The sequence below is a fragment of the Megalobrama amblycephala genome, linkage group LG24, assembly GCF_018812025.1.
Source record: "Megalobrama amblycephala isolate DHTTF-2021 linkage group LG24, ASM1881202v1, whole genome shotgun sequence".
NCBI classification, from domain to species: domain Eukaryota; kingdom Metazoa; phylum Chordata; class Actinopteri; order Cypriniformes; family Xenocyprididae; genus Megalobrama; species Megalobrama amblycephala.
In genome coordinates, this window is record NC_063067.1 from 11,215,599 (window position 1) to 11,240,195 (window position 24,597).

Here is a 24,597-nt window from a genome sequence, read left to right on the forward strand (position 1 = left end):
CTGTACACTGCTTCAATTAAATAAGGCGTGTTCATTTAAAAATCTTATGCGGTATACAGCAATAAACGTGAAACACTGTTGTCAAATTAGCTTGTTATGTTACTAGCTTGCATTTCGTTTAGTCTCAGTCAACCTTTTGAAGTCATATTTAGATAACTTACTTTTTTGCAAACAAAAGTAACAGGCATAATTGAAACTATAAGACTTCATAGACTGAGATATAGATACAACTGATCTTTAGGTCGTGCAAATGAACCGCTAAAAGGAATTACTTCCGGTTCATTTCATGGCCGCCAGGTTGAGTGAAGTCGATTGCATTGTGGGATACAGTATCCCACTGTTGTTGTGCAAATACAGAAAGTCGACTGGTATCCTATACTGTATAGGCCTACTTTTAAAACAATTGTATGGTAATATGCAATTCCGAGCATATTTTTCTTAATCTACCTAACGTTAGTTCGTATTTTAACTATTTAAGTACAAAGGTGCCTCGGTCAACATTCATATGTTGAATTCGGATAGACTCTCGCTACTGCCATAAAAAGATATCGCAGAAATTGTTGGCCTAAGAGTAATTAAGTGCTATCATTCCGAATTCAGTCCGTTTTTCGTTCCCTTTCTACCGTTTTGAACCGTCTTTAAAGAGTATGACCAAACAGCATTCGAATGCGGGTTGTAAGAAGCATTTCATTGGTTGGACCAACTGAACAAACACGCCCCCTCACAAACGAGTCGTTGTTTTGAGTCTGAACGAGACTCGGCGCAGCACTGAACAAAGATTTGCAGACTCACGAGAGATGTGGTTCTTCATGTGATTTAGTAAGTATCGTTCATAACAACTCAAAGAGAGCGGAAGAATTTAAGTGTCGGGAGAACGCGTAGGATACCTTTTAATATCTCTTAGTAGATTTGAAAACATAACTATTAAGGATACTCACCTCGGTCGTGATTGACTCGGCGTTTTTAACGAATCTGTTGACTCAGTACGTTTACACGACAACGATGTACTAAAAACGAAGATGTTTTTTTCTTTGTACAGAATTGACAACGTTATTTATCTCCGTTCACACGGATCCGCGAAAATGACTAAACACGCTGTATCAGACAAGTAACGTTAGTTGGCGATGTCACTTTGTAAATAAAGACTACGCGCCTGCGCATTCTCGCCAAACGCGCATGCCTATCACTTCATTTTTACAGTTTACTGCACTTCGATATTATTCTCGTTATTTTCCTATAGCGGCTAATAAATCGGAAGTCCCACACATTCACAGACCTTCGCGTTGAAAAATAAGGTGGATAGAATAAACACGTAATACGCATTGCGTCACCGTTTTTGCCGTTTACACTGAGATGACAACGGTATCATGTTCAAATACTTGAACTTTGAAACCTGTTTTCAAAAGTTTGCTTTTTCAGGCCACAAAAACGCCGTTGTCGTAAACGCATAAGAAGTTTTCCGGTTTTAGTTGAAAACGGTGTCATCCCCTCACATCTAAACACAAAAAGACACGCACTGGTCCGCCATCTACTGGCGAAAGGATGTAACTTGCAAAAATATCAGTGAACGAATCTTTTCGGTGAACCGATTCAAAAGAATCGAGTCACTGGGATGAATCAAAATCCCCACCACTGATATTCGGTGTTTCCACGTTGTAAAACAGCAGAACGCATTTAATAGAGCGTTTTTGATTCCTACGCGATCCTACGTGAAATCGACCAATCCGATGATCCGCTGAAGTCGCGGGATCGCCAGAGGTAGGACCTATTACCAAAACATTGAACCGACGGGGTGGTTGTGGTAAGTAGTGAATTTCTCTTTATCTGTATAACTTACACAGTGAATGTAAATAGCCGACCGCGCGACGTGAGACGCGGAAGCTGTGCGCGCGAGCTGCAAATCAGGATATCGCTAAAGATCGTTATGCATGTTAAGCATTATGTTTTGAAATACTTATCAGAAGCGTTAAAAGTGAATTTGTAGTGATCACTATGTGGTTACTTCACCACAAAACATTACATGAACCCGTTGTGCGCCTTATAATTAACACAATAAATGTTTACAAAAAAGAAAAAAAAAAAAAACATACCTTACCATTTCGTCTAAGAAAAATATATTACTTAAATTAACGAGTTTTAAAGTAATTTCCAGTTACCTTAACGCAGTTTGTGTGAACCGATATAATTTTGAATACATTTGTGTTTAGATACAGCAGAAAGTTAATTTTAGCAGAAAGTTTCAGCAACAGACAGAAACATTTTTTTTTTTTTTTTTTTTAAGACATTGGATTTTGTCTCTTTGTTTCCCTGCAGTCTGTGTCCCACCGTGCAGTGTGGAAGAATGGCTGCTGCTGGGACTGGGAGGCCGCTCGCGTTTCATTGGCCCCAGCAGCTCTTTTTTTCCTCCCTTTAAGTTTTCGCGGTAAATTGAGGGGTCCGCATGCGCAGACGCGGATATATCCATAAGATTCTGAAAACGTTCTTATTTTCAAAACGATTTTTATCTTTTGACTAAACGAATCGTTTTCATCCATAAAGACTTCCTGCCAAGAAGAAAACTTATTTTTGGTCGGTTGTTTGTCCTTTCAAACTGATTTTTTTGTTGGGATGAATGAACAAAACGACATTTAGCGCTTAATGCGGTTTGCGGGTATATTATAAACTGCACTTTTTACTCTGTGCACTTACTAATGTCAGAATCTTAGTGTTGTAAATGAGTTATTACATACTTAATACTCTCTTTATGTGTGTATCATCGTTAGGGTACTTACCTGTAACAATTATATCATCAAAGTTTTCAGACTAATTCATTACAATATCTCCACAGGTATGGAAAAATGGTGGTGAATGTAAAGACTGGAGATGAGAGAAACAACCTCAGTCAGCTGTTGGACTGGCTCAATGACACACTGCAAGCCACTTTCAGTCAAGTGGAACACACCTGCTCAGGTATTTTTGTTTCCTGGTTAATTAAAATTGGCTATTTTAATTGGATATACCAGCTATGTTGAGATTGACTGCTAGTTGCTAACTTTTTTTGTATGAAGTTGGTTTTGAAGTTTAAATATTTTTTACTAACGCACTTTAATGGTGTGTTTTTCCAGGTGCTGCTTTTTGTCAGTTGATGGACATCATTCATCCTGGATCTATCGACATAAATAAAGTGAAATTCACAGCAAAAGAGAACACGGACATCTTGAATAATTTCAATTTGCTACAGGAAGCTTTCAACAAAGCACAAATCAAGAAAGTGAGTTTGTGTAAACTGAAAAATAAAAAGTAAAATTTAATTACATCAAACATTTTTTTTCTCCAGTTATATTGTTATGCAGTTATCAACATGCATTTTTGTCAACAGATGCTTTTTTCTCCTTTTATAGGAACTAGAACTGAAATTGCTGGTGAATGGAGACACACTAAAAACATTAGATTTGCTTACATGGTTCAAAGATATGTATGATCTCAGTTTTGCAAAGCAGAAGTATAACATTCAGGAGGTTTTTGTTGATGAGGAAGTGGTGTCATTGGAATCAAGCAAAGAGTTTGGAATGTGTAAGTGTTTACTGTTTTTAGTTTTTATTATTGATGATATGATCTGTGTCATTTTTATGAATTTTTCCTGTTTTTTTTTTATTGATAGCCAAGAAGGAAGATTCTTCAACACTCTACAGTCCTGCAGAAACAAAGTGTCTAAACCAGAAAATGATAAATGCTAAGAAGGTGTCACATGAGTTTTTCTCCTGGATGTCTTTCACCAGAAAGTATTGCCCGTCTATCTCAACTGATGCTGGATCGAACTGTACCAATAGCAAGTACAGTCTAATATTAGGCAAGAAATACTGGGAAGATATTACAGCCTCCTGCAGTCAGACTCCATACTGCCTTTATCTATACCATGCAGTGGAGCTTGAGGATGAGAAAGAGGCCAATGTGGTCCTGTTGGGCTTTTTTGACAAAGCTACTGGGGAAAACAAAATCAGACTGCTTGGTGTTCTTCCTCCAAAGGAAGAGACTGCTGATGCCATCTGTACCTGCGTTGTGGAGATGCTGAGGAAGTTCAGAATACCTCTAATGAACATGGCAATATTTTATTCAAATTTCCCAGATCATGAACATCTTCTCGCTGGTCTCAAGCTGCTGAAACCTGAGATTGTATCTTTATGTGGACTTACAGATATGGCAGGACAAGCGTGCCATAATGGTGTCATGAAAATGGAGTTTTCTGGCCTGATTCTGAATCTCATCACAGAAATCTACAAACACTTTCCATCTTTCCCAGCTGCTCTACAAAACTTGCTTGAAGATGTTGAGGGGTCAAACTTCAATAATCTCCTGCCGTCTCAATGCTCTCTCTTCTGGAGAATAATCCAGAAAATGACTTTAGCTTGGTCAGACCTTGAGAAATACTTTGGATCTCTAGATACAGATGAAAAAGCAATTTGTCATCATCTTAGCGATCCCAAAATAAGACTCTGCGTTCTCTTTCTTAGCCATGCTTTGCAGCCGCTTTGTGATTTTCAGGAGAGTTTCGACCGAGGTGTAAGCGTGACACAGCTGCTCCAAGATGCTTCTCAGTTAGTAAGATTTTACACAGCGAGTTTCCTCAGACCAAAAGCAGCAGAGTTTTTTCTTAGGAGAAAAAAGACCTCGCTTGTACAGGACACAGTGGGACATTTACCAAGAGGAGAGGTTCAAGTTGGCAAACAGGCTGCTGATTTTCTCCTGCAATGCTCTGCGGAGTTGTCTGACCACTTGGAGATGTTCCACAGTTCCATCATCTCCTTCTACACGACTGTTACTGTTAATATTGTTGAACGTTTACCCCTCCCAGACTCCATGCTGAGGAACTTGTCATTAGTGTTGAGTCCAGGAAAAAAGCTTGAGATGACTGGCAAAGTCGTCCAAGATTTAGGTGTCAGTTTTGGGGTTTGCTCAAACCCTGAGAATGTCAGCTTGCTCACAGATGAGTTTTTGGAGTACCAGTTCATTGATGAGGGCGAAGCACATCCAGCTGACCAGTCGGTGGAGCAGTACTGGATGACTGAGCTGAGGATTATGGGAAAGACATCTAATTTTGGGAAATTAATCATTAGCTTATTGGCCCTGCCCAAAACATTGAAAAAAAAGATCATTTTTGAACAGGTGAGTCACTGAACTATAAAAAGCTTGAGAAACCTAATTATCTTTAATCTGATATGTGTGACAAAATATAATTTCTCCAACTACTTTTAATGTACAGAGAGTTTATGCAATGTGTTTAGTTTGGATTAAAAGATTTACGATGATATTTAAAATATCAAGAACATCCAGATCACATTTCCTCCATAGCAAGCAACACACTAGTCTAAAATCTAGAACACCCTAGCATCATGACTGTGGATTTTACTTAAAGTTTGCTTTGTATTTGTGTGTTTGTGCTTGTCTGTATCTCAGATGATTCAACAAACTGACAGTTTCAAGGAGTGGAAAATGGAGGACTGTGAGGAGAAGGACATGGCTGAGGACGACGTCACAGATAGCAGCTCATATAAAAGCGCTCCATCACATCTCAGCCCAGAGACTCAAGGGAGCATCACATCTGGTAATGAGACATGCGTATACTCTACAAAACTAAAGACATCTTTGAACTTAAACTTATCAAAAGACGTTTAAGGAGCCAATTTCTACTTGCTTTGCATCACACTAACAACGCATTTGATTTTCAGATATCATTGACTTAACGGAAATGGACGACATTGCGCCAATGGAAGTGGAGGACATTGCGCCTCTAGAAGTGGATGATATTGTACCAATATCTTCTGATTCAGAAACAGAAAGCCAACATAACATCGAAGGTTTCAGACCCTTTTCAGATTTACCAGCTAGTGGTATTTTATCCTTTGTACAATTTTGCAACATTGAGACAGGTCTAAGTGAAACTTACATTGCCCTTTTTTTCCCCAGGTGATCAGCCATACGTGTCTGTAATCATAGGTGATGACGATGACGATGAAATCACTGATGATGATGATGATTACAACACTGATGCTGATGATGTCATATGGAATTATTCGGTAAATATCTGCTCATTGTTTTTTGTTTAAAGTTTAGTTCTGGATATCTTGATTGAACGCTTTACTTTTTCTGCCAGAAAAGAAGAGAAAATACAACTTCGTCAACACAAAACGAAGAGAAAACGGACGGTTCATACCAGGTAACTTCAATTTTTAGGTTAAAGGGATAGTTCACACAAAAATTAAAAATTGATGTTTATCTGCTTACCCCCAGCGCATCCAAGATGTAGGTGACTTTGTTTCTTCAGTAGAACACAAATGATGATTTTTAACTCTGATCTTTTAACTGTTGCCGTCTGTCAGTCAAATAATGCAAGTGGATGGGAACTTCTACTATAAGAGTAAATAAAACTTGCATAGACAAGCCCTGCGGCTCGTGACGACACATTGATGTCCTAAGACACGAAACGAAACTGCATTCAGCATTCGCTTAGTGAGGTCTGATCGCGCTCTGACAGCGGCAGTGATGTCTTGCTCTCATTGAAGTATATGTGTATATGTAAAAGATCGGAGTTAAAAATCGTCATTTGTGTTCTACTGAAGAAACAAGGTCACCTACATCTTGGATGCGCTGGGGGTAAGCAGATAAACATCAATTTTCATTTTTGGGTGAACTATCCCTTTAAAGCTGAAGTATTTCTGTGCCTTTATTTCTTTAAAATGGAACAGAAAATCAAAACAAGCAGGACTAAAGTAGGTCTTGAGGCTCTCCATCCAATGACTGCTGTGTTTCTCTCTTTAGGATGGTTACACAGTTGGTGAGATGGTTTGGGGGCCAATTGATGGCTTTGGTCTTTGGCCTGGACTAGTTCAGAGCTGGGACAGCAAGAGGCCTTGTGGCTCCATGTGTAAAGTGATTTTCTTTGGGAACAGGATATTATCAGAGGTACAAAAATGATTAAGTCTTATGTGCAAGTTTTGTATTTTCTTTTATTGATTCAATGAGAAATATCATGTTATATATTTTTGTCTATTGCAGATCCAAGCTGATGATCTCCTGCCCTTCTTTTCATTTGCTAAGTGCTTCTGTTCTAATTCCTTCGCTACCGTAAAGGCATATAAAGATGCAATCTTCAATTCTCTGCAGGTAAGGAATTTTGCTAATTTTGTTATATATTAGCATGCTGTTTGCAATTTAGTTTGAGATTACAGTCTGGAAAACCAGACTGAGAAGCTTTGGGGAAGCTAAGCCTAATTCTGTCCTAAATTTCACTGATAATATTTTTGTTTGCATTTTACAACACATTTGTTTGAAATTCCTCTTGGTGGTGCTAGTGGCACAGAAATTACGCTTTGCGTATAAAATACTCCCAAATGTTAGTACAGAAAGGTCTTTGCCTCTCATTGTGTGATTTGTCATGTGTCTCTAGGTGGCGTCCAGACGCAGTAGAATGTTTTTTTCTCCTGAGACGGACTCTACAGATGAACTGCTTAGAGTTATGCTGGACTGGGCCTTTGGAGGGTTTGAACCATCGGGTCCAGATGGACTTCAACCTCAACCTCAATCAGAATACAGTGGTATGCAGTAGATAAGCACTGAAGACACTCTTTGACCTCTGCAGTATTTCATTGTGTAGGCTGTAGTATCATATGCTGTATTAATTTGCTGTATTTGTATCTTTTGTTCTTCCTTAGATAAGATTTATATGCCTCGATCAGTGAATGGGGACATGGGAAACCACAAAGACCATACAGGAAAGTTATTTCAATTAACTGTGTCTCTAAATAAACTCCCTGAATCTCTGGACCTGCATGATGGCTCAGTAGACCTTGGGACAACAGATGCTTACAGAAAACGCATGTATCCAAAATGGAATCAGAGATCCTCGCAGACCGTGAAGACCCGTAGAAAACAAAAACATGCATACCAGAATAAGCAACAAAATATTAAACCCGCCATACAGATTGAGTCCAGACAGAACAGCCAAAAAAGACGTATGTATACCATTCATATATATTATTGCTATTAAAATTTGTGTTGGTAAAGCAAAAAATCTCATTTAACCTGGTGTTTATTAAAATATTTTCAGATCAAATGGTGCATGAATTTCTGAAAAACAAACGAAACATTGAAGGTGAGAAATCATTTCATAGGCATTGCAATAACTGTTAATAAATGAAGTTCATCCTACTTTTTTCCCTCTTCCTTCTCAGAGTTCTGCTTATCATGTGGGAGTATGCCTGTTGAAATCATCCACCCACTCTTTGAAGGAAGGCTGTGTGCGAACTGCAAGGTAGGTAGATGCTAGTTCTCACATGGGTTCCAGCTATACCTGTTACCAAAATTGCTTGTAATCATGTATACACAGTCAATATTCTTAAACATTGTCAGTAGGTTAGTGTGTGCATAGATTATCACTAGTTTCAGCTGAATGATTTCAATGGTGCATCTGTTTGTCACATGTAGTATAATTTCACGGAGACGCTGTACCGTTATGATGAAGATGGCTATCAGTCGTACTGCACCGTGTGCTGTTCAGGCATGGAGGTCATTCTGTGCGGCCACGAAAGCTGTTGTCGGTGAGTGTTTATAAAATTATCACATCGTGAGTGTATATTAGGACCATTTGTATTTTTCTTGGGGCATCTGGTAGAGCTCTTGCACCCGGAATCGGCGACGCATGACATCAGACTTAACAAGCAGATAGACCGTAGTCATGTTACTGTAAATTTACTGTCACACCTCATTACACTATCTCTACGTCATTGCACATACAGTTAGGGCTGGGTGATATATCGCATGCGATTGTCACGCGCATTTCGTCAGTAAAGCCGGTTCCCTGATTGCCGCTAAATCGCCATCACCTGCTTTCAAATGGAGCGGCATTTAATAGACAGAGCCGTAGTTCACTGATAAGCTACGCAATATCGTGTTCATTATCGAAGGCGATTCATCTGCGATAATGAACGCGATATTGCGTAGCTTGTCAGTGATCTACGGCTCTGTCTATTAAATGCCGCTCCATTTAAAAGCAGGTGATGGCGAAACAAACTGTATATGAATAGAAAAATGCCAACTAGAAGTATCGTCTTTAGTGTCCTTACACATTTAAACCCCAATTTGTGTAGTTGAATATTGTCCCTTTCCTTTCTCTAGCTCCTACTGTGTGGACTGTCTGGATATCCTAATAGGTGAGGGGACATTCGACCGGCTGAAAAATGTGGACCCGTGGACCTGTTACCTGTGTGCACCTGAGAGCAGCTCTGGAGCCTTGAAGCCCAGGCATGACTGGAGCATCCGTGTGCAGGAATTCTTTGCCAACGACAGTGCCATGGAGTTTGTTAGTGCTTGTTTCATATCGCTCATTATCCTGTAAAGAGATTGAATGATCTTCCTGATTTGTATTTGTATTGGTTTGACTTCTGACATTTGTCCTCCTCAGGAGCCTCATCGTGTTTACCCATCAATCCCCGCTAACCTGCGACGTCCAATCAGAGTCCTTTCCTTATTTGATGGTATAGCCACAGGTAACTTCTCATCTTCCTGGTTCACTTGTAGTTTAATACATTTATTACAGTCTGTTCTTGTACTGGTCATGTGGTTCATTTAAATGCATTTTTGTGTTTCAGGATACCTCGTTCTAAAGGATCTTGGCTTCAAAGTGGAACAATATGTGGCCTCAGAAATAGATGAAGAATCAGTTACCATCTCTATGGTCAACCATGATGGAAAAATCACTCATGTGGATGATGTTAAGAACATTACAAAAGAGCATGTACGGTTGCAAAATAATTTTTTCATCATCTTGTCTTAAAATGTTAAAACCTCTCTGTACAAATGCACTGACATTTAATTACATATCCGGAGAAGAATCTGCTCATCGAGTTTATTCTCTTTTTTAATTTTTTTTTTATTGTTCAGATTAAGAAATGGGGCCCGTTTGATCTTCTCATCGGTGGAAGTCCGTGTAATGACTTGTCCATAGTCAACCCTGCCCGTAAAGGCTTGTTTGGTAAGACAAAAGTCAAAAGTCTGGATACTGACTAACTTAACACATGGTTCACACATCAGATTTAAGGTTTTGTTGAACATGCTGCTGCTGAGCAGACTCAGCTCTGATCCCATAACATAATTCATTGCATCTGAGATCCTCTTTACTCTCTGCAGAGGGCACTGGGCGGCTCTTTTTCGAATTTTATCGGCTGCTGAATGTTATGAAGCCGAAGGAGGACGACCCACGACCGTTCTTCTGGCTGTTTGAGAACGTGGTGTTCATGCAAACTATGGTTAAAGCTGACATTTGCCGCTTTCTGGAAGTAAGTGTCATTCTCTTGTGTTGGATAGAGGTTTGACTCAGCATTTTCTTGTAAATTTAAAAAGCTCATATGTTCAGGCTGTAAGATTTTTCTCAGTAAAATGAAACCGCTGAATCTTGTTTCCCATCTCCCATTTTAAAAGAATGTTTTCCAGTTACATGGTGTATTAAGTGTGTCTGGTGTGTCTTTAGTGTAACCCTGTGCTTGTTGATGCTGTGAAAGTGAGTCCAGCTCACAGAGCAAGATACTTCTGGGGGAACATACCTGGCATGAACAGGTGAGTTTGAGTCTGGTATATTCATTTGTCTACCAAACTCAATTAAGACAATGATTTCCCTGGTAAATACACTCAACTGTGTAAAGCAGGGATGTCCCGATTTTTGTGCCGCCGATCCGAGTCATTAAATATTGACATTATATATTCCGAAACTTGTCATTTCCTAGTGCTTGGTGCACACTTCCAAGTACATACAAGTTATTAAAATCAATCCAATGTATATAGGACTGTGCAGAGAGTTTCTCAGGGGCTCAATACATATGTTATGTGTTATGGCAACAGTGTTTCAGATAGTCTGACGGCAGATAATAATAAACAGTAAATAAATTACTTTCAAGTGATTTGTTACAAAAGTGTGCATCAAAAATGTTACACACAGAAGCTTGATCGTGCGTGTGACACGCTAGAACAGACCTCATTCATGCGTGCACATTTGAGCTGCTTCTTTTCCTTTTAATGGCAGTGGGCAAACTCACTTGAAGGTGCAAACCGCCACCTACTGCACGACACCTGCGTGACAGCTGATGTAAAATAAAGGATAAGGCTTAGGATAGTCGATATCGATCAGTTAAAAAAATACTTAATCGGCCCCGATAACGATCCTTGAGATCGGGTCAGGACATTCCTAATGTAAAAAGTATGTAATTATGATATTATACATTAAGTGTTTTATTTGTTTTGACCAGACCAATCATAGCATCTCCGAATGATAAACTCCGTCTTCAGGATTGTCTGGAGGCCGGTCGCACTGCAAAGGTTTGTCATTGAGTTTCTCGCCAAAGATTTGCAGTATATGGTTATTGTATGATATCACTGTAGTGATGAGTTTTAACACTGTATAATGTACTTATTTTGCAGTATGAAAAAGTTCGCACTATCACTACACGGCCAAACTCACTGAAGCAGGGCACCAACGATGCGCATTTCCCCATCACCATGAATGGAAAGGATGACAATATATGGGTCACAGAATTGGAGAAGTGAGTTAAACTTCTACTCCTTTAGCTATAAATAAAACCTTTAAGCACAAATATGTATTTTATTTATGCTCACTGTCACTTGCACTTTCACAGAATATTTGGATTTCCAAAGCATTACACGGATGTCAAAAACATGGGGCGTATGCAGAGGCAGAGAGTGCTGGGGAAGTCCTGGAGTGTCCCTGTCATAAGACATCTTTTAGCACCACTAAAGGATTACTTTGCTTGTGATGAGGTCCCCTTGAAATGAACACAAGTTTTTATAATCATGATTTTAATCTGTTTCTGTCAGTGTGAAAACTCAGGGACATGAGTTTGTTGCTTTTAATTGTTGTACCTTTTTTAACCAAAATTGTATGGAATAATGAAATGTATGGAATAATGAAAAGAAAGAAAGTTGATTCCATTTTATTGAATGATGCATCAAATCACAGGTCACTTTTTAAAACTGTATTTTATTTTTTTTCTCAATTTGTAATCAAGTTAAGCTACAAATGGATTGACAAATTTGGAATTGAGCAAAATGAATAAACCTGGTCAATGTGTTCAGTGTTGATCTCTATTGTGTCTTAAAGTAAAGTATATTATCAAATAAATTAACAATAATTCACCACAGGGCATCTTTGCTGATCCCTGGTTTATCTTTAACCCTGATAGTTATTCTACATTGCAATAACCACAGGTTTAATCTTTTATATGAGATACATTTACTAAGTTAAGTAGTTTTTAGATATTCACTGCTTTCATATATCACTCTGGGAGTGTTTAAAGAGACTCTTAACTGGTACTACAAAATAAGAAGCAGAACGACTTTTATTTTGAAACATGAAGACAGAAGCGTGTTTTGTTTTGGAATGACAGTCATGGAAAAGTCTTCCACTGTACAAGTAGTTGTTTAGTACGATTTTACAATGTTTAGAGGAGGTTAAAAAAGAAAAAGAATAGTAGTATGTGTGAAATGTTTACATAAATGTGCAATGTGAAGGAATGGCCGCTATTGGGACGCCACTTGAGCTTCATTGGCAGCAGCATCCGTTTCCTCTCTTTCAAGTTTTCGCGGTAAAGGAAGGAGGCCATGTGTGGATATGAGCCATATTCATTATCAAATCCTTCTGATATTCCAAGCGTTGCCATTGAATTCTGGATATGTCAGGTGTAAAGACGTCTTTATTTAAAGGGGCCTCCGGTCAAAAAGAAAACATCTTTTCGGTTTGTTGCTTTTCCTTTGAGCAGTGTGCGGGTTATGTTTTCATGAGTAGCTAAAAAAAAATCCTACAAATTACTAATTATTTTAAAACCACCGTGCAAAAGGGTTACAATTCAGATTCAGACGTCCATCTTTATAGCCGAATATATTAGACTAAGAAGCACACAATCGTAATTCATGGGTTTGTTTCTGTCTGTCACCCACAGATTATCGCGCGCGTAAATTATTTAAAAATATCGGTCTTTTCGCTTTACCGCCGGTTTCTGACTGATATTAGATTAGAATTTATGTATTTGTGATTTAAGCGACATGTTACACGTCTAATTTAGCTTAATATGATGTTTAGTAAATGCAGTTGAGAAATTTAGTGACTAAATGCAGTGCAGCATATCCTCGTTCAGTGTTTTCTTAGTTCAGGAGTTTTCAAACCAAAACCATATATTATTTTTTAGACTTTTCAAACATTTTGCATACAATTTCTCTGCAGGTTATGGAAAAATGCTGATGAATCTAAAGATTGGAGAAACACTATCAATGACATACTCCAAGACACTTTCAGTCAAGTGCAGCACACCTGCTCAGGTATTTTTGTTTAATTGGGTTAGTAATGTTGTCACTGACTTCAGACTTTTTTGGGTGAAGTTGTTTGTGATAGTCCGTTAGCCCCTCCCCAAACATTTTTAAACATTACATTAAACATATCATCTTAATATCAAAGTCTGGTGTGTTTTCCTAGGTTCAGTGTTTTGCCTATTTATTGACAATAATTCCCATCTGAATGTGTTTATGTAATTAGTGTTTTATTTTTTTTATTTTTTTATGTAATTATAATGTGCAATGCTCAACATTATTATCACCCATGTCTTTTTACCCCTTTTATAGAAACTAGAGCAGAAATTGTTGGTGAATGGACAAATCCTGAGAACATTGTTCTGAAAACAACATGATCACAGAGCCTGAAATGTGTAGGTGTTTACTTTTGAGTTAATTTTCATTTTTATTGACTTGAGCATATTGAAAAATGAAATATGGTCATTGGTCTTGTAAACTTTATGCTGTTTGTCATTCTTTTATTTGTAGCTAAGAAGGGAAAACGTTCTTCGAGAAGCAACAGTTCTGTATACAAACAGTCAAAGTGTCCAAACCAGAGCAAGAAGAATGCTAAAAAGAAATCGGATGAATCTTTCTCCTGCAGCCCAGCCACAATGTGTTTCATCAGAAAGTATTGCCCATCTATCTCAACTGATGCTGGATCGAACTGTACCAATAGCAAGGACAGTCAAGTATTAGGCAAGAAATACTGGGAAGATATTACAGCCTCCTGCAGTCGGACTCCATACTGCCTTTATCTATACCATGCAGTGGAGCTTGAGGATGAGAAAGAGGCCAATGTGGTCCTGTTGGGCTTTTTTGACAAAGCTACTGGGGAAAACAAAATCAGACTGCTTGGTGTTCTTCCTCCAAAGGAAGAGACTGCTGATGCCATCTGTACCTGCGTTGTGGAGATGCTGAGGAAGTTCAGAATACCTCTAATGAACATGGCAATATTTTATTCAAATTTCCCAGATCATGAACATCTTCTCGCTGGTCTCAAGCTGCTGAAACCTGAGATTGTATCTTTATGTGGACTTACAGATATGGCAGGACAAGCGTGCCATAATGGTGTCATGAAAATGGAGTTTTCTGGCCTGATTCTGAATCTCATCACAGAAATCTACAAACACTTTCCATCTTTCCCAGCTGCTCTACAAAACTTGCTTGAAGATGTTGAGGGGTCAAACTTCAATAATCTCCTGCCGTCTCAATGCTCTCTCTTCTGGAGAATAATCCAGAAAATGACTTTAGCTTGGTCAGACCTTGAGAAATACTTTGGATCTCTGGATACAGATGAAAAAGCAATCTGTCATCATCTTAGCGATCCCAAAATAAGACTCTGCGTTCTCTTTCTTAGCCATGCTTTGCAGCCGCTTTGTGATTTTCAGGAGAGTTTCGACCGAGGTGTCAGCATCACGCAGCTGCTCCAAGATGCTTCTCAATTAGTGAGATTTTACACAGCGAGTTTCCTCAGACCAAGAACAGCAGAGTTTTTTCTTAGGAGAAAAAAGACCTCGCTTGTACAGGACACAGTGGGACATTTACCAAGAGGAGAGGTCCAAGTTGGCAAACAGGCTGCTGATTTTCTCCTGCAATGCTCTGCGGAGTTGTCTGACCACTTGGAGATGTTCCACAGTTCAATCATCTCCTTCTACACGACTGTTACTGTTAATATTGTTGAACATTTACCCTTCCCAGACTCCACCCTGAGAAACTTGTCGTTAGTGTTGAGTCCAGGAAAAAAGCTTGAGGTGACTGGCAAAGTCGTCCAAGATTTAGGTGTCTGTTTTGGGGTTTGCTCAAACCCTGAGAATGTCAGCTTGCTCACAGATGAGTTTTTGGAGTACCAGTTCATTGATGAGGGCGAAGCACATCCAGCTGACCAGTCGGTGGAGCAGTACTGGAAGACGGAGCTGAGGATTATGGGAAGGACATCTAGTTTTGGAAAAATCATCATTAGCTTATTGGCCCTGCCCAAAACATTGAAAAAAGAGATCATTTTTGAACAGGTGAGTCACTGAACTATAAAAAGCTTGAGAAACCAAATCATCATTAATCTGATATCAGTCTACTACCATCTAAAACACCCTAGCATCATGACTGTGGGTTTTATACAAGCAAATATCTAAACGTTTGTTTCGTATTTGTGTGTTTGTGGTTGTTTCTCAGATGTTTAATCAAAATGCTCTCAATGAGAGCAAAATGAAGGACTGTGAGAAAAAGGACATGTCTGAGGATGACATCACAGACAGCAGCTCATATAAAAGCGCTCCATCACATCTCAGCCCAGAGACTCAAGGTAGCTTCACATCTGGTAATGAAACAGGTCTTTGTACCTTTGAAGCCGAAATACATGTTATAACATAGGAACTTGACGACAATGTTAATAAAAGGCTGTTGAGGAACTGAACTCTATTTGCTATACACTCTAACAAATGTGTTTGATTCTCAGATGTTATTGACTTAAGGGAAGTGGAAGACATTGAGGCAATGGAGGTGGAGGATATTGTGCCAGTCTATTCTGATTCTGGCCCAGAAAGTCAAAATGACAGACAAGGTTTCATGCTCTGTATAAATATACCAGCTAGTGGTATTTTATCCTTTCTGAAACTTTGCAACTTGGCCCAAATGAAACTTTATCTTTGTTCTTTCTTTGTTGCCAGGAGATCAGCCATGTGTGTCCAGTGATGATGAGTACAGCAGCAGTGATGATGATGATGACAGTTGCAGCAGTAGTGATGATGATGTTATATGGACTGAGGTATATATCTACTTCTTTGCAAAGAAGGGTGTTGTTTTGTTGTGGATGTCTTGATTGAATACATTGCTTTCTCTGCCAGAAAAGAAAGGAAAGCATCTTGCGTAACAATGAGAAAGCAAACAGTCTATACCAGGTAATTTCTTTAACATTTCTAAAAATTAAAGACTTTTATTACTTGTATGCATTGTGGTAAAAGCTGAAGTGTGTGATTTCTGTCTCTAAACATCACCAAAAGGAATTGTAAAAAAAAAAAAAAAAAAAAAAAAAAGATTTTCAAACAGGGTTCCCAAACACCCTCCCTCTCAGCCATTGGTTGATATAACAAATATCCCTGGCTCAAAAACAATCACTTTTGGGGAAAATCAACCTAAAATGGTTTAGTTAACTCCACATCATATGATGGGAAGAACTTTTCTAACATTACACACTTCATCTTTAAAGTAATCTGTGTGATTAGATCTTAGGTTGTCTAATGACTGCTGCTTTTTTAGGGCAATTACACAGTTGGTGAGATGGTTTGGGGGCCGATTGAGGGCTTTGGTCTTTGGCCTGGACTAGTTCAGAGCTGGGACAGCAAGAGACCTTGTGGCTCCATGCGTAAAGTGATTTTCTTTGGAAACAGGATGCTGTCAGAGGTATAAAAATGCAGAGTCTTGTGTGCAAATTTTGTGCTCTTATTTTATTTACTCAATGAAAAATAATCATGTTACATATATTTTCCATTGTAGATCCAAGTTGACGATCTCCTGCCCTTCTTTTCATTTGCTAAGTGCTTCTGCTCTAATTCCTTTGCTACAGTAGCGACATATAAAGATGCAATCTTCAATTCTCTGCAGGTAATAAAAATTGCATTTGCTAGTATCATGTTTTAGCATATCCATTTGCCAGGGTGCAGATTGCAATTTATTCTGACATTTTATTTTAAGACCTCAGATTTTCCATGCAAGTACATAAACACAAACACACGTAATCAAAGTTTTATACGTAATATGTTATAGGTGGCGTCCAGACGCAGTAGAATGTTTTTTTCTCCTGAGATGGACTCAACGGATGAGCTGCTTAGAGTTATGCTGAACTGGGCCTTTGGTGGCTTTAAACCAACAGGCCCCGATGGACTGCGACCTCAATCAGAATACAGTGGTATGCAGCACTGAAGAAACTCTTTGACCTCTGCTGTATTTTATTGCATGGACTGTATTGTTGAACTTTAAGTCTCTGTTTCATATTCATTGTTATTTTGCTGTGTATTTACTGTGTTTTTTTGTCTTTTGTTTTTCCTTCCTTAGAAGAGGATTTTATGCCACGATCAGTGAATGGAAATGTTGGATCCTCTCCAAACTACAAAGACCATAGAGAAAAATTATTTAAATTAACTGTATCTCTGAATAAACTCCCTGAATCTCTGGACCTGCACAAAGGTTCGATAAACCTTAGAAAAAAAGATGTTTACAGAAAGTTCATGCATCCAAAATTGAATCGGAGATCCGTGCAGACTGTGAGGACATGTAGAGAGCAGAAACGTACAAACTGGAATAAGTATCTAAATTTCATCGAAAGTATGCAGGTCGAGTCCAGACAGAACAGCCAAAAAAGATGTATGTACACCATTGTTATTCATTGTTGCTATTAAAATTGTGATGGTAAACAAAACAAAAATCCCATTTAACCTGGTGATTATTGAAATGTTTTCACAGATCAAATGGTGCATGAATTTCTGGGAACCAAGAGAAACATTGATGGTGAGAAACCCTTTCCTAGACATTGCAACAGCTTTGTTTTAAAAAGTGGGTGGGACAGGATTGTGTGTTGGGGGTGTTGCATATCAGAGATATACAATAATAAATGCATGTAGTTTTGTTTTTTTGTTGTTTTCATTGGATGAGAAAGATGCTCATCAGTGATTGTATATCAAGTGCAGGGACACGTTTGTGTGCACGTCCATGCCGCAAGGCGTTTCAGAAAGTGGTGGGGACAAAACCGACCCTGGCAAAAAGTGGATGGGACATGTCCCACCCGCAAATTACGCCTATGATTTGCAATAACTGTTGATAACGAGTAAAGTTTGTCCTAATTTCACTTCTTTTCCCTCTCAGAGTTCTGCTTATCATGTGGAAGTACATTCGTTGAAATCATCCACCCACTCTTCCAAGGCAGCCTGTGCATGAAATGCAAGGTACAATGTAATTACATAACTGTAGATGTTCCTCACATCACACATTTGTAGTTTTCAAGGATCTAGTCAGCGAGTTTAGGGTTGTCTAATTTCAAAAAATTAAATCATGAAGTTTGCTACTTCAGTTCAAATAGCTGGTCCAGTTATTACTTATGTGCATTAAAGCATAAACAACTAGGCAAATGGTCAAATGATTCTGATTCTAATGTGAACAGAATTAAATAGGTGAATAGCAAGTGAAGTGGAACTGTCACTGCCATTGAGCTCTACAATTTTTTCCTATTAATTTTTGGACTGTCTCTGCTTAGATCTCTTACAAAGACGACCTCAACCCAACCCTTTTGGGATGAATTAGTGTTCAAAATCAGCACCTGACCTCACTCGTGCTTTTGTAAATGCTACTAGTTGTAGCTGAATGATTTCAATGGTGTGTCTGTTTGACATGTAGTATAATTTCACGGAGACGCTGTACCGTTATGATGAAGATGGCTATCAGTCGTACTGCACTGTGTGCTGTTCTGGCATGGAGGTCATTCTGTGCGGTCATGAAAGCTGTTGTCGGTGAGTGTGGTTGTTGATCACAAAACCGTCCAAAAAAATACAAATTTAAAATTGCACTGTTTCTCAGTCACTAATCATTCTTTTATTACAATGTTAAAGGGATAGTTCACCCAAAAATGAGTAAATGATGGGATAATTTTTAATTTTTGGGTGAACTAATTGAACTTAAATCGATAAAGTAAATTAAATCAGAAAAATACAAAGTTTAGTCATTTTCACAAGTTTTGACTGCCAATCTAATTTGGTCTCTTCCCTTTCTCTAGCTGCTACTGTGTGGACTGTCTGGATATCCTAATAGGTGAGGGGACATTCGACCGGCTGAAAAATGTGGACCCGTGGACCTGTTACCTGTGCGCACCTGAGAGCAGCTCTGGAGCCTTGAAGCCCAGGCATGACTGGAGCATCCGTGTGCAGGAATTCTTTGCCAACAACAGTGCTATGGAGTTTGTTAGTGCTTGTTTCATATCATTCATTATCCTGTAAAGAGATTGAATGATCTTCCTGATTTGTATTTGTATTGGTTTGACTTCTGACATTTGTCCTCCTCAGGAGCCTCATCGTGTTTACCCATCAATCCCCGCTAACCTGCGACGTCCAATCAGAGTCCTTTCCTTATTTGATGGTATAGCCACAGGTAACTTCTCATCTTCCTGGTTCACTTGTAGTTTAATACATTTATTACAGTCTGTTCTTGTACTGGTCATGTGGTTCATTTAAATGTATTTTTGTGTTTCAGGATACCTCGTTCTAAAGGATCTTGGCTTCAAAGTGGAACAATATGTGGCCTCAGAAATAGATGAAGAATCAGTTACCATCTCTATGGTCAACCATGATCGAAAAATCACTCATGTGGCTGATGTTAAGAACATTACTAAAAAACACGTATGCAAAATAATTTCAAAATAGTCTTAAAATGTTAAAACCACTCTGTACAAATGCACAGAGATTTCATTTTATATTCGGAGAAGAATCTGCTCATCGAGTTTATTCTCTCATTGTTCAGATTGAGAAATGGGGCCCGTTTGATCTTCTCATCGGTGGAAGTCCGTGTAATGACTTGTGCACAGCCAATCCTAGCCGAAAGGGCTTGTTTGGTAAGACATGTCTGATGCATGTTGCACACACAATGAGAAGCACTTGATCTGGCAAACTATCTGTAGGCCTTTATGCAGCTTCATGGAATCCAAGTACACATATTAGCAAAGGTTTGCCAACCTTTTTCCAGTAATCAAAAGTCTGGATACTCAAAATGAACACATGGTTCATGCATCAAGTGGGAGGATTTTGTCAAACTACTGAGCAGTCTAAACACCTGGTCTCATGTCAAAACGGATGACATGATTAATTTAATCTGAGATCCTCTTTACTCTCTGCAGAGGGCACTGGGCGGCTCTTTTTCGAATTTTATCGACTGCTGAATGTTATGAAGCCGAAGGAGGACGACCCACGACCGTTCTTCTGGCTGTTTGAGAACGTGGTGTCAATGGAAACCAGAGTTAAAGCTGACATTTCCCGCTTTCTGGAAGTAAGTGTGATTGTGTTTTTTCAGATTGACGTTTGAACCTGCTAGGACACGTTCACATATTTTTCTCAAATCTTGGCCTCACATTTTCAGTATTGTTTTCTAGTCACATGGTATATTAAGTGTGTGTGGTGTGTTTTTAGTGTAACCCTGTGCTTGTTGATGCTGTGAAAGTGAGTCCAGCTTACAGAGCAAGATTCTTCTGGGGGAACATACCTGGCATGAACAGGTGAGTTTGTTATATTCATATAACTATCAAACTCATTTAAGACAATGTTTTCCCTGGTAAATGCACTCGACTGCGTAAAGTATATAATTATGATATTATACATTTAAGTGTTTTATTCTGTTTTGACCAGACCAATCATAGCATCTCAGAAAGATAAACTCCGTCTTCAGGATTGTCTGGAGGCCGGTCGCACTGCAAAGGTTTGTCATGAGTTTCTAGCCAAAGATATGCAGTACACGTTAATTTTAATGATCGCGTTACACCTAATTGTTTCAGTGTTGACCATGTGAGTTCTGATGCTATGTAATGTACCATTTTGCAGTATGAAAAAGTTCGCACTATCACCACAAGACCAAACATACAGAAACCAGGCATCGATGACAGGCATTACCCCATCATCATGAACGAAAAAGATGACAGTCTGTGGATCACTGAATTGGAGAAGTAACTTTTACTTACTCTATCCTTTCAGCTTTACATTCTTTCCAAATTCAGTCATAAATATGTATTTTGTTTATGCTCACTCTTAAACTTGCACTTTGACAGAATATTTGGATTTCCGAAGCATTACACAGACGTGAAAAATCTGGGGCGTATGCAGAGGCAGAGAGTGCTGGGGAAGTCCTGGAGTGTCCCTGTCATAAGACATCTTTTAGCACCGCTAAAGGATTACTTTGCTTGTGACTAAGTTCTCTTAAAATGAACTGAAGTTTACGGTGCACTTTTTATCTTTCTCTTTCAGAGTTAGAAGACTCAGGGAAACAACAGTTTGTTACTTTTTATTGTTTTTTGTCGTTTAAAATTAATAAACCTAGTAAATGTGTGTATTGCTCTGTGAAGTGACAAGATAATAGACTTGTGGAACTTTGTACCAGTATTATTTAGAACTGAAATGAGGGTTGACCAGTGACAAAATGAACTGTTTTCATTTATTCAGGCTTTAATATAATTTATTTGAGCTGTTTTCCCCCAGAAGTTTTTTTTTTTTTTTATTGTATTTTTTGTACTTATTTAAAATAAGTAAAGTGTTGGTTTATTTATATCAAATATTTTCATTTAATCAATTAATTGAAATGCTCACTATGATGTCTAAACCTGTAACTGGGCTTAGAATATGGGCCTTTATTTTATTTTTTTTACTTCAGTTTTGTATTTGCACCATTTTTGCTCAGAAATCTTGGTTATTCTGACACTACTATTAATGACTGTGCATTTTATTACAATCACCACATAATTAATGTTAAAATAGTACACTTGTTCTGAAGGTATTTGAAAGCCTCATAAGAGACTTTTATTTTGAAGTGTGGTTGGCAGTGTCGTGTTCTGGATGGACAGCACAGCCATGGCAAATTCTTACTCGTTGCATATCAATTCTTAGTTTACAATGTTTGTAGTAGAAGTAAAAAATAGTTGCATGTGTGAAATGTTTACATAGTTAACCAGTTCATCGGTTGTTTAAACATGTTTCGTCAGGCTGTTAAGAAACTAGGTATCTATCAATCATAATGTCAATATTCGGTCACTGTCAACACTTGTATTACACATGTTATGCTTTAAGAGTACTTAATGATGACGTTTAATTTCATGCTTTTGTTTATTTCATCCCGTTACGTGTCATTGTTCCCAACTTAAAACAATGTTAGAAGTTTTGAGTTAAGACCAGTTTTCTAGAATTAAAACTGATGGTAAGTGTTTATTGGCACTCTGGAATTATAATTAATAAAACACAACTTCACTGTTTTTATTTATTTATTGAAGGTTAGTAATATTCACAAAAAGAATCTTACACAAATGACATTCTCATAAAAGATTATTTTCTAAGATGTCAATAGCATTGCAAAACACACTAGTCAGACTAAAATCAATACATTAAACCCAAGATTTTCAGCATGGGGGCATTGGAAAATATGTGAAACAGAACATTTTCTTATATTTTGTCCTGACATTTCTAACAAATTACCTTTTAAATCATATAATGTAATGTTTATGTTCTTCATTGAAGTTATTTTTGGTCCCTGGGTTGACAAATTGAAATATTCAACAAAAAAATGTGCCATTTATTATACTCAAGCCAATTTAATATTACAGAATGAAGCTGTTTCTTAAATACTTGATGACTGAAACTCAATGACCACTTTTCACGGCTAAATAGTTGTCATAGTGAAAATGACACTTAGCAGAAATAAAAGGTTAAAAAAAAAACATGTAGCTTATAAAGTCAAGCCATTTACACCAAGATGGCTTTTTACTTTAATGTATTTTGTAGGAGACACAAATCCACCATCGAAACTGCCCTTTATGCTGCTGCTTCTTTCCTTTTTTTTTTCTTTGCATGTAAGTAGCCTAACCTCCTCTATAAACTGAATAGCATTTATTATGAATTACAGATTCTCTGATGCCAGATGCTGGAAAACAACCTGTGACAACTGTGATGCCCACAATTAAATGCGTGGTGGTTGGAGATGGTGGCGTGGGTAAAACCTGCCTTTTGGTTTCATTCACAAACAAGTTCCCATCAGAACCAACAGTAAGGATTTTCTTTTTCAATTATGTAAGCAGTACTATTGCTCTGATTGATATGTTTATCTCGACCAGCTTAAGAAAGAGAAAAATTCAACCTTTGTATCCATTATCAGTTATAGACTGTTAAATCCCATCAGTTGCAACACACATGGAAATAATCCTATCAAAGTAGTGTCAATTCAGTCGCTTTGTCATGTTCTTTTTCAGGTATTTGACAGCCAAGCTGTGTCTGTAACGATTGGTGGTGAACCGTATACCGTTAGATTATTTGATGCTGCAGGTATATGATAACGCAATTGATGAAGCAGTATCAACTTACAGTACAGTGTGAGGAAAATCTTAAACCTGTCCCAGTCAAACCTTTCAGATTTCATATGTACACAATTTGCACAAGAACTGATCCTCACAAACCTAAATATTTCAATATTTTGTAGGTCAGGATCAATTACGGCCCCTAAGCTATCCCCAAACAGACGTCTTCTTAGTTTGTTTCTCTGTAGTTTCTCTTTCCTCGTTTGAAAATGTGAAAGAAAAGGTGAGTGTATGTGATCTGTTAATAATGTACGATCATTTTTTGTTTGCTAACAACAATTCATTTGAAATGCAGTGGGTGCCTGAGATAACCTATTACTCCCCGAAAACCCCTTTTCTGCTGGTTGGAACTCAGATTGACCTAAGAGACGATCCTATAACTATTGCAAGGCTTTCAAAAAACAAACAAAAGCCAATCAAACCAGAGACAGCTGAAAAACTAGCCAAAGACTTAAAGGCTGTGAAATATGTTGAATGCTCTGCTCTAACACAGGTGGGTATGCTTGTCAGTGTGTTCTGTTTCTAAAGCCATGCTTTTGCTTTATTAGCATAACAAATGGAGATTCACTTTTTCCCTTCGTTACAGAAAGGACTGAAGAACGTATTTGATGAGGCGACATTAGCAGCTTTAGAGCCCCCAGGGTCCCAGAAGACATGCAAATGTGTTATTTTATGAGCTGGACACAGCAACCAACAACAAACTGTTTTTATCAGGAAAGTAACAATAGCTTTGGTATGGTACCCATGTCACATGATGGGATTGTATGTGTGCAGCTTTTACACATACACATATACAGCTCGCTTTTGTGATACTAAAACACAGTCCCTTCGAGATTTAGAAGACTCTTAATAACAAACATTTTAGTGGGGTAAGTTGTGCCACTTTTTATTTAAGTTGTCAAATAAGAAAAGGAAAAATGTTAAGCACATAGAAGTAAAATAGGCCAATTTATATGCGTGGATGTCTGTCATGAACTGAATTTAGAAGACATCATAAAGCCATACTAATATGACTTCTTAAAAAAAATTAAACACCATGTCCCACATTAGGGGTAAGTTGTGATATGTCAAGTTGAGTCATTGAGTAATGTCGGAGAAATGTGTAATTTAAATAAAAATAAGAATAAATATTTATACAGAAAGGTCTT

General features: G+C 38.1%; 3 protein-coding genes across 6 annotated transcripts; all 3 read left to right on the forward strand.

Moving 5' to 3' along the window:
• Positions 1-919: 919 nt before the first annotated feature.
• dnmt3bb.2 (DNA (cytosine-5-)-methyltransferase 3 beta, duplicate b.2) lies at positions 920-12,112 on the forward strand. Its single transcript, XM_048177573.1, has 25 exons — positions 920-1,801; positions 2,828-2,949; positions 3,105-3,250; positions 3,381-3,552; positions 3,641-5,142; positions 5,434-5,581; positions 5,706-5,834; positions 5,944-6,053; positions 6,131-6,193; positions 6,796-6,939; positions 7,033-7,140; positions 7,424-7,571; positions 7,689-7,988; positions 8,084-8,128; positions 8,208-8,287; positions 8,461-8,573; positions 9,151-9,334; positions 9,437-9,521; positions 9,624-9,769; positions 9,916-10,006; positions 10,162-10,310; positions 10,502-10,587; positions 11,274-11,343; positions 11,446-11,567; positions 11,661-12,112. The coding sequence occupies exons 2-25, from the start codon at positions 2,838-2,840 to the stop codon at positions 11,815-11,817; spliced, it is 4,410 nt and encodes a 1,469-aa protein (XP_048033530.1). The 5' UTR covers positions 920-1,801; positions 2,828-2,837; the 3' UTR covers positions 11,818-12,112.
• Positions 12,113-12,632: 520 nt separating this feature from the next.
• On the forward strand, positions 12,633-22,354 carry LOC125259703 (DNA (cytosine-5)-methyltransferase 3A-like). 2 transcript variants are annotated; one of them, XM_048177574.1, is made up of 24 exons: positions 12,633-12,776; positions 13,262-13,356; positions 13,657-13,739; positions 13,855-15,377; positions 15,538-15,682; positions 15,821-15,925; positions 16,032-16,129; positions 16,209-16,262; positions 16,621-16,764; positions 16,858-16,965; positions 17,128-17,269; positions 17,416-17,724; positions 17,824-17,868; positions 18,223-18,302; positions 18,751-18,863; positions 19,127-19,310; positions 19,413-19,497; positions 19,600-19,745; positions 19,867-19,957; positions 20,240-20,388; positions 20,529-20,614; positions 20,745-20,814; positions 20,937-21,058; positions 21,161-22,354. In XM_048177574.1, exons 3-24 carry the CDS (start codon positions 13,718-13,720, stop codon positions 21,300-21,302), a joined length of 3,963 nt encoding a protein of 1,320 aa, XP_048033531.1. In that variant the 5' UTR covers positions 12,633-12,776; positions 13,262-13,356; positions 13,657-13,717; the 3' UTR covers positions 21,303-22,354. The 2 variants fall into 2 exon arrangements, with proteins under 2 accessions (XP_048033531.1, XP_048033532.1); XM_048177575.1 differs by having other exon boundaries at positions 15,538-15,667.
• Positions 21,967-24,591, forward strand: cdc42l2 (cell division cycle 42 like 2). Of its 3 annotated transcripts, XM_048177585.1 has the most exons (6): positions 21,967-22,103; positions 23,002-23,141; positions 23,345-23,417; positions 23,572-23,672; positions 23,745-23,942; positions 24,036-24,591. In XM_048177585.1, exons 1-6 carry the CDS (start codon positions 22,076-22,078, stop codon positions 24,123-24,125), a joined length of 630 nt encoding a protein of 209 aa, XP_048033542.1. In that variant the 5' UTR covers positions 21,967-22,075; the 3' UTR covers positions 24,126-24,591. The 3 variants fall into 3 exon arrangements, with proteins under 3 accessions (XP_048033542.1, XP_048033539.1, XP_048033541.1); XM_048177582.1 differs by having other exon boundaries at positions 23,572-23,942; XM_048177584.1 differs by lacking the exon at positions 21,967-22,103 and adding an exon at positions 22,177-22,299 and having other exon boundaries at positions 23,572-23,942.
• The last annotated feature ends 6 nt before the right edge of the window (positions 24,592-24,597 follow it).

Coding starts and splice junctions, on each gene's coding strand:
- dnmt3bb.2 (XM_048177573.1), top strand. CDS start 2,838: ATGGTGGTGAATGTAAAGACTGGAGATGAGAGAAACAACCTCAGTCAG. Junction 2,950..3,104: donor AGTGGAACACACCTGCTCAG/GTATTTTTGTTT, acceptor GTGTTTTTCCAG/GTGCTGCTTTTTGTCAGTTG. Junction 9,335..9,436: donor ACGACAGTGCCATGGAGTTT/GTTAGTGCTTGT, acceptor TGTCCTCCTCAG/GAGCCTCATCGTGTTTACCC.
- LOC125259703 (XM_048177574.1), top strand. CDS start 13,718: ATGATCACAGAGCCTGAAATGT. Junction 19,311..19,412: donor ACAACAGTGCTATGGAGTTT/GTTAGTGCTTGT, acceptor TGTCCTCCTCAG/GAGCCTCATCGTGTTTACCC. Junction 19,746..19,866: donor AGAACATTACTAAAAAACAC/GTATGCAAAATA, acceptor CTCATTGTTCAG/ATTGAGAAATGGGGCCCGTT.
- cdc42l2 (XM_048177582.1), top strand. CDS start 22,076: ATGTTTCGTCAGGCTGTTAAGAAACTAG. Junction 22,104..23,001: donor TCAGGCTGTTAAGAAACTAG/GTATCTATCAAT, acceptor TATGAATTACAG/ATTCTCTGATGCCAGATGCT. Junction 23,142..23,344: donor AGTTCCCATCAGAACCAACA/GTAAGGATTTTC, acceptor GTTCTTTTTCAG/GTATTTGACAGCCAAGCTGT.